General features: G+C 39.4%; 3 protein-coding genes across 5 annotated transcripts in view; 1 reads left to right on the top strand and 2 right to left on the bottom strand.

Moving 5' to 3' along the window:
- The window catches only part of Sol1 (CUB domain-containing protein Sol1), a 29,940-nt gene extending 23,949 nt beyond the window's left edge, over window positions 1-5,991 (top strand). The window contains exons 10-14 of the mRNA XM_088034766.1: window positions 4,445-4,631; window positions 4,791-4,981; window positions 5,032-5,239; window positions 5,551-5,792; window positions 5,853-5,991. Coding sequence (XP_087890892.1) covers window positions 4,445-4,631; window positions 4,791-4,981; window positions 5,032-5,239; window positions 5,551-5,792; window positions 5,853-5,914 — 890 coding nt within the window. The 3' untranslated portion in view covers window positions 5,915-5,991. The remainder of the gene's footprint in view (window positions 1-4,444; window positions 4,632-4,790; window positions 4,982-5,031; window positions 5,240-5,550; window positions 5,793-5,852) is intronic.
- Window positions 5,992-6,072: 81 nt separating this feature from the next.
- Pfdn5 (prefoldin 5) lies at window positions 6,073-7,092 on the bottom strand. The gene is made up of 4 exons (XM_088034767.1): window positions 6,914-7,092; window positions 6,727-6,861; window positions 6,604-6,678; window positions 6,073-6,557 (listed from the first exon to the last, which is right to left on the bottom strand). Exons 1-4 carry the CDS (start codon window positions 7,013-7,015, stop codon window positions 6,405-6,407), a joined length of 465 nt encoding a protein of 154 aa, XP_087890893.1. The 5' UTR covers window positions 7,016-7,092; the 3' UTR covers window positions 6,073-6,404.
- Window positions 7,093-7,247: 155 nt separating this feature from the next.
- Window positions 7,248-11,775, bottom strand: Chsy (Chondroitin sulfate synthase). Of its 3 annotated transcripts, XM_088034764.1 has the most exons (7): window positions 11,553-11,775; window positions 10,897-11,501; window positions 9,549-9,689; window positions 8,988-9,168; window positions 8,555-8,712; window positions 8,302-8,503; window positions 7,248-8,256 (listed from the first exon to the last, which is right to left on the bottom strand). In XM_088034764.1, the coding sequence occupies exons 1-7, from the start codon at window positions 11,671-11,673 to the stop codon at window positions 7,352-7,354; spliced, it is 2,313 nt and encodes a 770-aa protein (XP_087890890.1). In that variant the 5' UTR covers window positions 11,674-11,775; the 3' UTR covers window positions 7,248-7,351. The 3 variants fall into 3 exon arrangements, with proteins under 3 accessions (XP_087890890.1, XP_087890888.1, XP_087890889.1); XM_088034762.1 differs by having other exon boundaries at window positions 10,897-11,775; XM_088034763.1 differs by having other exon boundaries at window positions 10,918-11,775.
- Window positions 11,776-12,555: the final 780 nt, after the last annotated feature.

The raw sequence follows: 12,555 nt of genomic DNA, 5'->3' as shown, positions 1-12,555 counted from the left end.
ATCGAATTTCAACAGAAACCGAAAATGATTTGCACAGAATTTTCAAACTTACCCAAATTTTGAGCAATTTTTCTGATTTTAACTTTTAAAACTCTATCTAATTAGTTTTATTACAGGATTTTTTCTCGACATCAGCCGAAACAATAATTTAATTTTTTACACTCGACTACCCCATTCGTTCCGGAATTAATTTCTGTACATATTTATTTCATTTCATTTTCAACTTGGCGAAAATAATGAGCTCCGAGCATAAAATGTGCGCCGTAATAATTTCAATTATTGTAATATTCCCTTCATTATACCGTTAATTATTGACAGATACGTCTTTCATTATTTCTGGCTTGATGGTAACAGCGAGTATCGTAAATTACTCTTGTGCACCGTGGTTGTGTAAATCAAGTTTGCATATTTAATGCCATTCGTGCTGCTCCGGTGTGCATTATTCAGTTCCACAGCTTTTCAGACCAACCCGTCGCGTCTAGAACTGGCGAAGAACTAAATTAGGAGGAATTTAACTCGGACGAATATGACGACAAAAAGTCTGCGCCTACGGAAGCTTAGAGGGCCAACATACATTTTTTTAAAGTCGCACTGGCAGAAAAAAAAAACGAAGTGAAATAAATACATGAAGCCATCAGTTGGAGCAAAACCGCCGTTTCAAAGCGAATTTTTTTCGTTGCGTTTTACGAGTTGTAGTTTTCATATATACATCAAGTCGTCGTAATTAAAGTGTAATTAGCAAAGTAAGCCCACTCTTCGCCTTTACCCTAAACGTACCTTAAGTGACAAATAGTGCAACTTTATGACAAGTTTAATTTAAAACTTTGTTCCAGATGATACCACCGCACGATATTAAACTGAGAACTTGAACTCGGAAAACTTGTTTTAGAAAACGAATTCTGTGAAAAAAATGATTAGCGCGCCACAATGAAAGTCATTTGAGTTTACTAACTCTAAACGAGTCGGACGTAGTGGGCGGCGTCATGCATATTGCAGAAAACATTACAGAGAACAGTGTAAAAGCGGAGATTAATTTATAAGGGTGTGATGTAACGCAGTCGTTTGTCTGATGACAGAACGCGACCTGCTATGAATAACAGACGTATGATTTTGTAAAACGTCAAGCGAGGAGTTTTTTTGTCGTCTTAATCTTTCAAGAGCAGTGGCGGCGGCGTGACAATGAGCCACCCTGTATTAAAGCGTGTCGAAAAAGTGCCGACGCTTCTAGTTCAATGTTTGACCATTTCGACAGCGTCACACTCGACTTCATTAAAACGAAATTGACTACACTAAAACGGAAGCACGAAAATTCATACCGAAAAACATTATTTAATTCCGTCATTAATTATGATTACTTCCCCGCCGCACAAACCGTATTTTAAAATCTCCTGTTTATTATACGCAATGGGACCGTTACTCTCCATTATAAATTAATACGGGGTCAGTTATTGGAAAATATTACAGGAGGCTGCGATTTTGCACCTGCCTGACTGATGGTGTCGCCGTCAATTTCCTGCGGTCACTCTCAAATTGTCCTTTCATCTAGTTAACTGGCAATCTATATCACCAATAACTTCAATCAGCGATTTTTGGTGTAGAGAATAAAAGTGATAAAGGCGTCCTCCAACGACCCTCCATGGCGCGCATGCTTCGCACCACTGAATCCTCCACTCTTTGAGTCCGCCGCTGTTCTTATCCTCCGAAGGATGCGTGTCGTCCTTTAACCGCGTTTTTCAACATTTTCAAGAAAACAGTGACGCAATGTTGAGAATTATTAACGGGATTTTGATCGGAGTTTTGTTCGCCGTCTTCGCAGAGGACGAAGCGTTCGAAATGAGGGAAAGAGGAAAAGGTTTACAGCATGTTTACATTTTTTGCATGCTTTTGATGAAAGAAAAAAAAGATTTGCAAACGGGGATGTCACGAATTTGATTCATTTCTAATTTCCGCAATGTTTTTATTTCCGGCGCCAATCGTCGACGACTGGCTTTTTGAATCTATAGAAGCAAAAACAATAATCAGATTCCGATGGGTTTATCTAAAATGTGGAATGAATAAAATCGCATTTTCAAAACAAAACTTGTTTATTTTTGTTTTTAAGATTAACATTTCGACTTTTAACTTAATCAAAATTGAATATTTTGACCATAATAGAGGCAATTTTTGACGGCATATTGTCGCTCCGTCCTGTCGTAAAAAACCTGAAAATCCACCCGGCAGTAATTTTATGAAATGTAAACTACATTGTGTCGCAGAATATTAAATGACCCACTATTTGTCCATGGAAATAAACGCCACTTTTCGATGTTGTTAATAATAACACATCTGGATTTAAACTTTGGATCGCAAAGCGGCAATAAAATCTTTCGAAAATTATAGGAGTAGTTGGTAGGAAATCCAATTTATTTGAGTAAGGTGGGATTATAAATAACACAACGGTTTAATTAATTAGACACTTAAATGTTAACGGGAGATTAAGTTGTATTCCGGGGAAACAAAGTGTCTTTGGTCGAAATCAAGTTCCTCAGATAATGAAGATTTCAACTGTAATTATGTTGCATTCGCGGCTATAAATATCCGATAAGATCAGCAATGTCACAAAAATGTTTATGGTTCATCTAAGCGAGACAAAATAATCAATCTCGAGTTTCATACATCTCCACCGTCTGAAAATTTCAAGGTAAGATTAATATCTCCCCGAGTAACGTAAAGTGCGCACTGCTGCAACTACTCTAAGATGTATAATTTATTGTGTGGAGATAACCGAGAGCCATTTCGTCGTTTTGTTTCGCAACATTCGCATGATAACGAAATTTGTGCACCAAAACGGATGCTAAATTATTGAAAAACGAATTGACTTTATTTACAAATTACAGGGTGGACCCAAAAAAGCGCCATTACAGCTTATTGTAAATGAAGGATTTTGGCAGGTTTCGTTTTGTAAATTGCTGTCTCATTTTCAAGAATGAAATAAAAATAAAAGAAATTGATTCCAATTTTCATGCTACGCCAATGATTACTAAGGTTACTATGCATAGGTACATTATAAAGGAACAAAACGCGCTGCGTTGTTGTTAAGATTATTTTGTGCATATCAGTGGTGCCGAGTAAGGTCGGGATTTTGGAATTTTTACATTTACCTTAAAATTAATAAAAATCACCGAAAACGCCTTCTACGTATTTCCGTGAGGACGATATTTTTTTCCACTCCTATTTCAAAATCACCTTGTATACGTTTATAACAGTTAAAAGGTTTTGGCACGGCGGTTTCTGCAAAAGACTTTATTCGGGTTCACCCTGTACATGAAAACCAAGAGCTGTCCAAGAAGGATCGAATTGAAGCTCATTCATCAAATTATGGCGACTGAACACAGTCAAACACGTGTTTTTTTCCCGATTTATCTTTCTGAAAAATGAGAGCGTAATTGGCGAGCTTTTCATTGACGCGTGTTGCATATGAACCTGCGAAAGTCGACTGCTTTCAGAAAGTCCTAAGGAGCTTCAGGTGTAATCGCGTTGGCACAAATCGCAGTATCTCTGAGGCGATTCTGCAATTTGATTATCGTCTCTTGGCAACGTTGTCTCTTTCTCAGTCAATATCAAAGGTTTCAGACGGCCAATGTTTATTACAAGACAGCTAATGGCTAAAGATGACTTGATTGGTTGCTTTTAGTCAAAAATTCGAGCTTTTATGGGAGAATTCCGCGCGAAATTAATTGGAGAAGATCTTGCTGTACCTTTTTGACAAAGTGCACTAATGTACTGGCAACAAAGGCGTATGAAACGGAACAACAATTATATTAATGCCCCACATAAATAATAGTTTCTCCTCCTTTGAAATCACCAACGTAATTGATAACAACTTTGATTTACGATGTGCCTCCGCCAACAACACCAAATCGTTACCAAGACGAAACAGCAAAACGGCCAATTCTTTCCGAGAGGCTTTTTTCGACATTTTTCGGGCGCAGGATTATAAACACGGACATCATGAATATTAAGCGCCGCTGTCTTTATAAATTATTTTCCATACTTCAGACCGGCTCGAATTTATAACAATTTTATGCAGATGATGTAAGTGCGCCCTTTTTTAAACTCGCTTATTTATGAGGAGCGCAACTGTCGTAAATCTGGAGACACACTGTTGATTTTGCGAATTAAGAGGAAATCGAATCCGACAATTTGTTGACAGAGGATGTTGAAAAATTCAAAGAATGGACTTGTTTGCCCGAATCAATGCCAATTTGGACGTCAATCCCCGTTTACTTTCAATAATTAACGATTGGTAAAATGACGAGGATCAAGATTTAATTGGTCCTCTGTATGTACATATTTAATGGATGCATAAGTGTCCCTAAACTATAGACTGTAACAAAGTGACGAATAAAAAAAAATCATTTGGGGTCAATTAGCGTTGGGTTTAAGATCGATTTGTTTGTTGCAGGGTCCAGTTGTGACGTAGTGATAAATAGCGATACGACAAAAAACGGCACAATCCAGAGTCCGTCATATCCCGCTCCCTACCCTTCAAGGACAACATGCAGATACGAATTCCAAGGACGTGGAAAAGAAAGGGTCCAAATCGTTTTCCAAGACTTCAATTTGTACCCCACCACAATCGACCCTACCGAGTGAGTTTGGGGAAAAATTCAAACACACTTTTTAATTGAAACGAAATGAGAAACAATCTAGTTCAAGCGAGCGGAAAGTTTCCAATAGAATTAACCTGCGGAATTCTATTATCACGGAAATAACTTTTCAAGATAGAATTATGAAAATGTTTCTTTCAGATGCGACAACCAGGACGCGCTGATGGCCTTCGTTCACATTGACGGTAGAATGGAAAAAATCGACAGTTTTTGTGGGAGCACAATGCCCAAACCTGTCATGTCCAACGGTCCAAGACTTAAACTGGAATTCCAGAGTCTATTCGCGTCGCGATACTCCAGAGGCTTCAAAGCGACTTACAGTTTTACAGAAAGTAAGCCAACAAAAAAACACGTCGTTAAAAATTACACGTTTCTTTTTGAGATTTTGGAATTAGAACCGGGACGCAATTACCGGAATACCCATGTGCCTTCGTATTTAATAGTAACGAATCAAGAACTGGATTTTTCTACAGCCCCAATTATCCAGGGCTCTACCCCAGAGACACGGAATGTCACTACTTCTTTCACGGGAATCACAAAGAAAAAGTACACCTGCATTTCAATTACTTCGACATTGAGGGAGTTTTACCGTGAGTATTTGCCCACTTTCCCATCACAGTCCGAACATTTTATTGGATTTTTTATCGACTTGTCCTTGTAAAATATACAAAGTGTGCAAACGCTTGAAATTAAAATATGAATTCATAACAAGCAGCGTCGTAACTGCGACCAAATGAGCCTAAATGCATTAAAATTTCACAAATCTTAAGTGCCAAGCCTGCGCCAAATGGACATTTGCGAGACTGTGACGTCGTTATAATCAATTATTGCTTTTCGGTGCGCTTCAGCTGCAAAGCAAAACAATAACGTCCTTTGTAAAAAACATGTTTTTATTTTCTAGTTGCGAAGCCATTTCCGCTAGTGACTACGTCGAATTCTCCAACTTTATGACACGTGATAGAAAATACTCCAGACATTGCGGTCAGTTGAAAGAGTTCGACGTCGAATCTGATCGAAAATTCTTCAGAGTAACGTTTAGATCCAACGATCGTCTCGATGGTACAGGTTTCAATGCAACTTTTCGCTTTTTAAACCAAGTGGAGACTTTTACCGTCAGAACGGAGAAAACCAGCGGAAGTAGTGGTAAAATCTGTTCAAATATTGTTAGGTAAAAATAATATGAAATAACGTCTCTGTTTTCAGGTAAATCCCTCGAGATGTTTCTGTTCATTTTCGTGCTAATTCTAATCAGAACATGGTGGTAAAGTCGTCAAGAGTAATTTTTTAAGAAGCAATACGGTTTTAGGATAAATTTTACATAAAACCAAGTTTTAAAACCAAAGGCTGTATAAAAAAACGTACCTAAAATATTCACGTTTGGTGATTTTGTTGAGAATTGTTAGAGTATACTACAAACAAGACAGAATTTCTTATCGTTTGTTATTAAATAAAGCAATTTTAAAAGACATAGAATAAGAGTTGTCGCCAAGACAATAAAACAAAGCTTAAAAACGTTAACATATCTAAAGCCCACGAGATTCTAACAATTTACCTAAAAGAGGTGAAAAAGGGCTCACTTTCGACGATAATCACGATGTACTTATTAAATTTGTGTTTGTTCTTTTGAAACGTTCAATTGTAGACTGTGACGAGGACCCTTTGTACATAAATGAAATTCTAGTGTGCACAATAAAGTTTCATATAAACGCCTTTCTTATATTAACCTTACGACTAAAGTAAGACTTAAGAAACACCTCAGTTTTGTTGCTGCGCCAATTTCATTTCAATTATTTCCACAATGGTGTCTCTAATCTTGCTCTTTTCCAACCCCAAAAACTGGATCTTCTCCATTTGTTCAGTCACGAATTGAATTTTACGCTTGAAGTAGTCCTTGGCAGCACCCACGTCCTAAAACACTCTTAAAAAAAAAAGCCGGCTTTTCAACACTCTTTACCTTTTCTGCATAGTATCGCGTGCCAATGTCGATAAGAACGTTGTTGGTATCGTACAACTTCCCAGGGACGTACATCTAAACAACCCTTGTTACCAACAACCCCCAGATAATCCAAATACTCACAGAGCCAGTTAAGGGAACTAAAATGTCCTTTTCTTCATTCTCAGGGCCGATTTTCTCCAAAGCTTCGCCGGAATTTTGAAATTTAGTCTGGGCCACCTTCAGAGACGTGAGTGAGTCCTGAAAGAGAGTCAGCTCCTAAAAATTCAACATAATTTAGTATCATGTGGGGATTTGAGGTTATGATTACCTGGTCGAGTTGTTGCTTCAGAGTTGAAAGTTGTTGGATATTTAGCGTCGTTAAATCGACCTGTTTCATGTTCGGCTGTTCGCAAGATGAAATTTGAGCCATTTTCCCTGAAAAAACTCGAAAATGCACTGATGGAATTAAACAAATTTTCTATTTTTGACAGTGACAGATGACAAAGTGCGCCACCGTGATTGACGCGGTGTATTGTTGGTTGCATAACACAAGGAGTTTCCAGGTTGAAAGAAATTCGGCAATAAAAATATAAATTATTTGTTAAATGGGGCTACAAAATGCACACTTGATAAGCACAAAGGCACAAAATATCACTCTCCAATAATGTTTATGGCAGTTTTTGGCAATTTCTTTTCCACAATCTCATCGCCTTGGTACAGGAACTTTTCACAATACATCTTGATCACAGACAATTAAAAATTTCTCCTAGCTAAATAAATCGTTATATCGCAAGTAAAGCTTTTGTAAAGTTTGTAACGATCCCAACATTTTTGCTTTCGTCCCTAAGCACATCGTTTTCTGAGCGGAGTCTAAATTAATATCACAATCGATGGAGTGGTAAACGTGGAGGAGATCCGGATCCACGACTCTTACAATCTTCAATTTTGATTTCACGGCGGTGTCGTAAAATGTTACGTCTTCAAACCCCCAACCAGATATGTGTAAATTCAAACCCCCCAAACTAACGTAGTCGCTTTTGTACAAACTGACGATTCCAAAACCGAACTGGCGCCAGAATCCGCTGTCTTCATCCACGATCAACGACTGCTCTGTATTTCCAAGAAGTTTGGGGTTGTAACGAGAGTAGACGATGGGAAAATAAACACTGTTGTCTTTGACGGTGTTTTCCCGAATCCTGAAGAGACTCTGTGGCTGAAAAACCATGTCCACGTCCATGAAGACCATCAAGGAATCGTCTCCCAAGTGTTGGACACCCATGTTCAGCGCTTTAGCACGTGAGAACGTGTCGTTGGAGGGCAAAACAGTGATTTCAGCGTGTTTGTACCGAATTTGAGTCTCTCTAATTAAAGTCATGGTTCTCGAGGAATCTTCAGAGTCGTGTAGAACGACGAAAAGACGAGTTTCTTCGCGATTGTGCAAACAAATCTCTTCGTACATCTTGAGGAAGCGCCGAAATATATCGTAGCGTCCACTCAGTGGCAGAATGAAATTAATCACTTCTTGTCTCGGCGAATGCGAGGCCACAAACGGAGGGATTTGATCAAACGTTGAAATGATATGTTTTACGAACTCACGAGCCCCAGAAGTACTGGAAGGTCGTTGGGAAATCAAAGGAAAGTTGTAGTTTCCCACTTCTTTAACAAACACGCCTGCAAGATTGAATTAGGCTCTGGTTGATGGTATAAAATGCGAACCTGTGAAAGTCTGTTGGACGTAAGCGTGGCGTCGGACTTGGACCGTCATCTTATGCCCCCTGTACTTTCGATACACCAATAAAAGATCTAAAATTAAGTCGACGCCTAGGACGGGATCCACCCTCCAGTAACCATAAAGAATCTCTTTGAAATCAATAACGCGTCCTCGTTGCTTGGAATACGAGTTGATTACCTCCATAATCTGGAAGTACAAGGTCAAAAAACTCAACAAAAGTGCAGAAAAAACAATTACGTCACGAACGATGTCGGTGAAACCTTCTTTAAGTGAGGTTCCGTAGCGTTTGCGCGGATTCAAATCCTTGGAAGTGTAGAGGGTTTTCGATATAAATTCCCAGTCGAGGACGTCGTCCAGATTCCTCGATTTGTGACGAGTTAGAGTTTGCGGAAAACCTGAAATTAATTCGTTTATTTTTATGTTGATGGCAAAGTTCAGCGGCGGGGTCAAATGCTGATTTATTACAATTTTAACTCTATAAATAGAATGAAATTACTTTTTAATCGTTCAACGAAACGTGATCTTTTACTAAAATAATTGCGTTTCATTGTCCAACTCAATTTCCATCTGTTTACAACATGATCATTTTCGTATTAACACTTGAAGCGATAAACAATCGTGGAATAGCCGAGTGACGCAAGTGGATTTGCAAGGCAACGATTTGCATCACCTAATATACGAGTGTCTCCTAGGAAAGCCGGCGAGCCTCTTTTTGCCGGGAAAAGTGGAAATTGATCCACCAGACTCGCATTTTCTAGTCGGTCGATGCGAAATCCTAACTCTGACATAAAAGTGGCGATGTCACGGTGGAGATCGATGCTTTCTTGAAGATGGTCTTGAATCTTCAAACCCTGAAATTGACTATTTTAGAACGCGTTCAAAATTCAAGTCGATTTGATTTATGACCCAATCAAAAAGAAGCAATAAAACATCAATCATCTCTTTGAAAGTCAATTTCTGGAGCAAAGCACGTTTTTTGCGCCGTACTTTGCTTCCGGTTTTCGAGTCACCAAAGACTGCATCAACATGTTATAAAAATCGAGAAACAAGCCTCTGAAATCAATCTCTTGTTCAAACAAAGAAGATGTTTGTATTTGTTAGGTAACCGATAGAGCCGTATTTACACAACAGCAGTGAATTAAACGCCGAATCGGCAAGTGCTCGAGTTACCAAGCGCCTTCTTGAACCATTTTAAGAGATCAAAGAACTACTGTTACGTCACACTGCCAACCTTGACGTATTTGTCCAGCCTATGCATGCTGCTAGGTTGCTTGACTGGGTGTAGTGTGATGGCACGATGGACTTCTTTCTGCTTGAGATCGCCGGTGAACGCCGCCGATCCGCTTTGGTTGTGGTACAAGATGACTTGCATCTGGCGAAGAAAAGAAATTCAACACACTTGAAACTAGAATAATTTGTCTGCATTTTATGGTCGTAGAAAGGGTGGCTGGCGTAATAATAAGAAACAGATGCCGGTCCATGTGTGATGCGGCCTTGAACTTCAACCAAATGCTCGAGCGTTTTCGAGGATTGTATTGGGCTAATTTCGAATCATGATTTTTTTGGCCAAGTGTCAAGTTGCATTGTTACATTACGCAGACTTTCTAATTATAAACCATCACCTGTGAAATAATGAAAAGGTGTTTATCGATGCTGGAGGGAAAGAAATTGAGGTTTTCATGGGCACAAGATTGCAATTTGTGTGACGAAGTTGCAGAGTTATTTGCGTAAATGGTTAATTGTATTTGCAAATAGTGTTATCTTTGGAATGGTAAATAAATGAGTGTTTACATGGCGGTTTTTATTACGAATGGTAGTTGTGTCAAGGTGGCGTGAAACGAAAAAATCTGTTTTGGGGGCCGAAAATGAATTTTATCAGCCGATAAGATAATCATTATGTTACTCAGTCAATAAGTTGTGGAATTCCCCAAACAAAAATCTGTTGACGTAAGAAAATGTTGTTTTTAGGCGACTTAAACTGAGTAAGTCTTTTCTGCCCGCAAACATTTTTGGCCGATCTATGGTGGCACCATCTATCCATAGTTTTGCATATTACGAACTTTTCTGAATTATTCATAAATATTTACAATTATTCAGTTGTTATAAATGATTAAATCAATGAATCATAAATAAAAATTAATTAACTTGTAAATTTATTGATGTCGCCTAAAAAATCGTGTGTGAATCACGACTCAAAAGTGCTATTTTGCCCTCGCCTTCTTTATAGCCTCGGCTAAAAAAAAAACACTTTTTGGCCTTGGTACACAAATAACTATCTTTCTTGTCTTTTTTTATGAGTTAACAATTAGATATTTACCGACGTGAGCGTCATCAATTATTGGAAAAAAAAACTCAATTTCGCAAGTCTCTTTTTAACAAATTTCCTCGACCCACTCTTCGATCTATTAATATTGAAATTTCGTTTATTATTGTTTAGTTTCTCCGTGGCCATTGATGTTAGGAACGTCAGACCCTCGTCTATAGATACTTCGAGGCCAAATTTTCATAAAGTGCCCCAATTTTAAGGTCTGCAACCTCGCCACCCTCCACCTCCCGCACCAAACCACCACCTTTCTTGCCTCACAATCGCATCCACTCGCCTCGTACGACCACGTGCACGAGATCCCGGCAAACCTCCTCACGCATCTCCCCAATTCCACGTCTTCATGAGTCGTGTACAAATTCCCCAGACACTCGTCGACAAACGGCGCCATCCTCTTGAGCGTTTCGCGACTAAAAATCACTCCAGGTCCTCCCATGCAGAAATTCTCGTCATTCTCCAACGACAACATCCCGAATTCTTCGTTGTTGCCTCTGCCGGTCTGGCCGATGAACCACGGCTTCTTGCTGTCGATGGAACGCAAGAGAAGCTCCAAGCGGTCGGGGCGCACGTAGACGTCATCATCAGCGCGTAAAAACCACTCATACTGATCGATGTAGTGGTCGTGCATGTATTTGAGCATCATGAAGGATTTCTTTTGGGGAGGATAAGAGTCGTCCACGTCTGGTAGTGCTACTAGAGGTAGATCGCGGCTGTGCGAAGTCTCGGAGCTGAAGAAGACGACTTTTCCGGGGATTTTCCGAGCCCATGTGTTATGCACGGCGGCGGCGCGAGTGTTTAAATATCTGGCGGCGGTCAACACCCCCACGAAGAGCAAGTTTTGGTCAGGAGGCGGCTTCGTTCCTGCAACACCCAAACGAGTTAATCTACTCAAAGTATGCATGCATCCGTTACCTTCCACGTGTCGCCGCGCTTCTCTCCAGCACACTTCGGCCTCTTTCTTCGCAAACTGCGACACTAAAACACCCACTAAAATCCCGAAAATCACTTTGAGCAGTTTTCTCCTTCTCGCCATGGTGCACCGGCCATTTACGTCCCATCGTTCACTAAATCTACCATTCGCACTGACTCAAAAGGTCGCCAAAATGGATTGATAACTTATCTTGTTGATTCAATTAATTCGTTTTTTTCGGGGAGAGACATCCTTGAACCTCGCGATGCTAAGCCGGTCGGTGTCCTCCGCAGACTGGCACTAAACGCGCTCGAATCGACGAAGGTGGCGTGGTGGTAGAGCTGGACGGCCTTCGGTGCAACGCGACTTCCGGTGACTTATTGCAAAATTGCCGAAATACGAGGAAGTGGTGCGTTTCGCACGCCTACTTGATGATTTATCAATCTGGAGGGTGAAAATGAGATAAAAATAAAAGAGATTTCATTGGCTGTGTTCAATTGCCTGTGGGAATTGAATAAACAGACCAACAATTAAAAGCGGCGCTAATTAAATTACAACTGTTTAACCAACTTACTTTTACAATGAATGACCTTCGGATGTTTGATTACTTAATCTTGATTATTCTATTTTGACCTATATTCTCTCTTATCAGAGTCACGTCATCGATTTCAATTACAGCTTTTTTGCTTCCTCATTTCTATTCCTGGTATTTATTTAACGATTTATTTAGAAACCAATAAGAATATAAATTGTACAAATATTTAGGGAAAATTAAACATGTTACGATGTTTGTAAAGTTCAAATAAACACGCAGAATCAATAATAGGAGTTCTTTTCCAATAAGAATAACGGTGGATCTGGTTGAAGGTTTTTAAACAATAAAAAACCAACAGGTAACGTGCCAACAGGTTTGAAATTATCATACAACGTGAAAATAATTGCTGTTTTTTCATTGTATGAGAACCACTCGCTTCATGGCCATTTCGGTGTTTACGAAATTGGATC

Source organism: Gnatocerus cornutus, chromosome 4 (genome assembly GCF_029298725.1).
Source record: "Gnatocerus cornutus isolate USDA-ARS CGAHR chromosome 4, icGnaCorn1.1, whole genome shotgun sequence".
Lineage (NCBI taxonomy): Eukaryota > Metazoa > Arthropoda > Insecta > Coleoptera > Tenebrionidae > Gnatocerus > Gnatocerus cornutus.
Note: the sequence above shows the minus strand (reverse complement) of the source record. Positions and strands in the feature narration are given on the sequence as shown.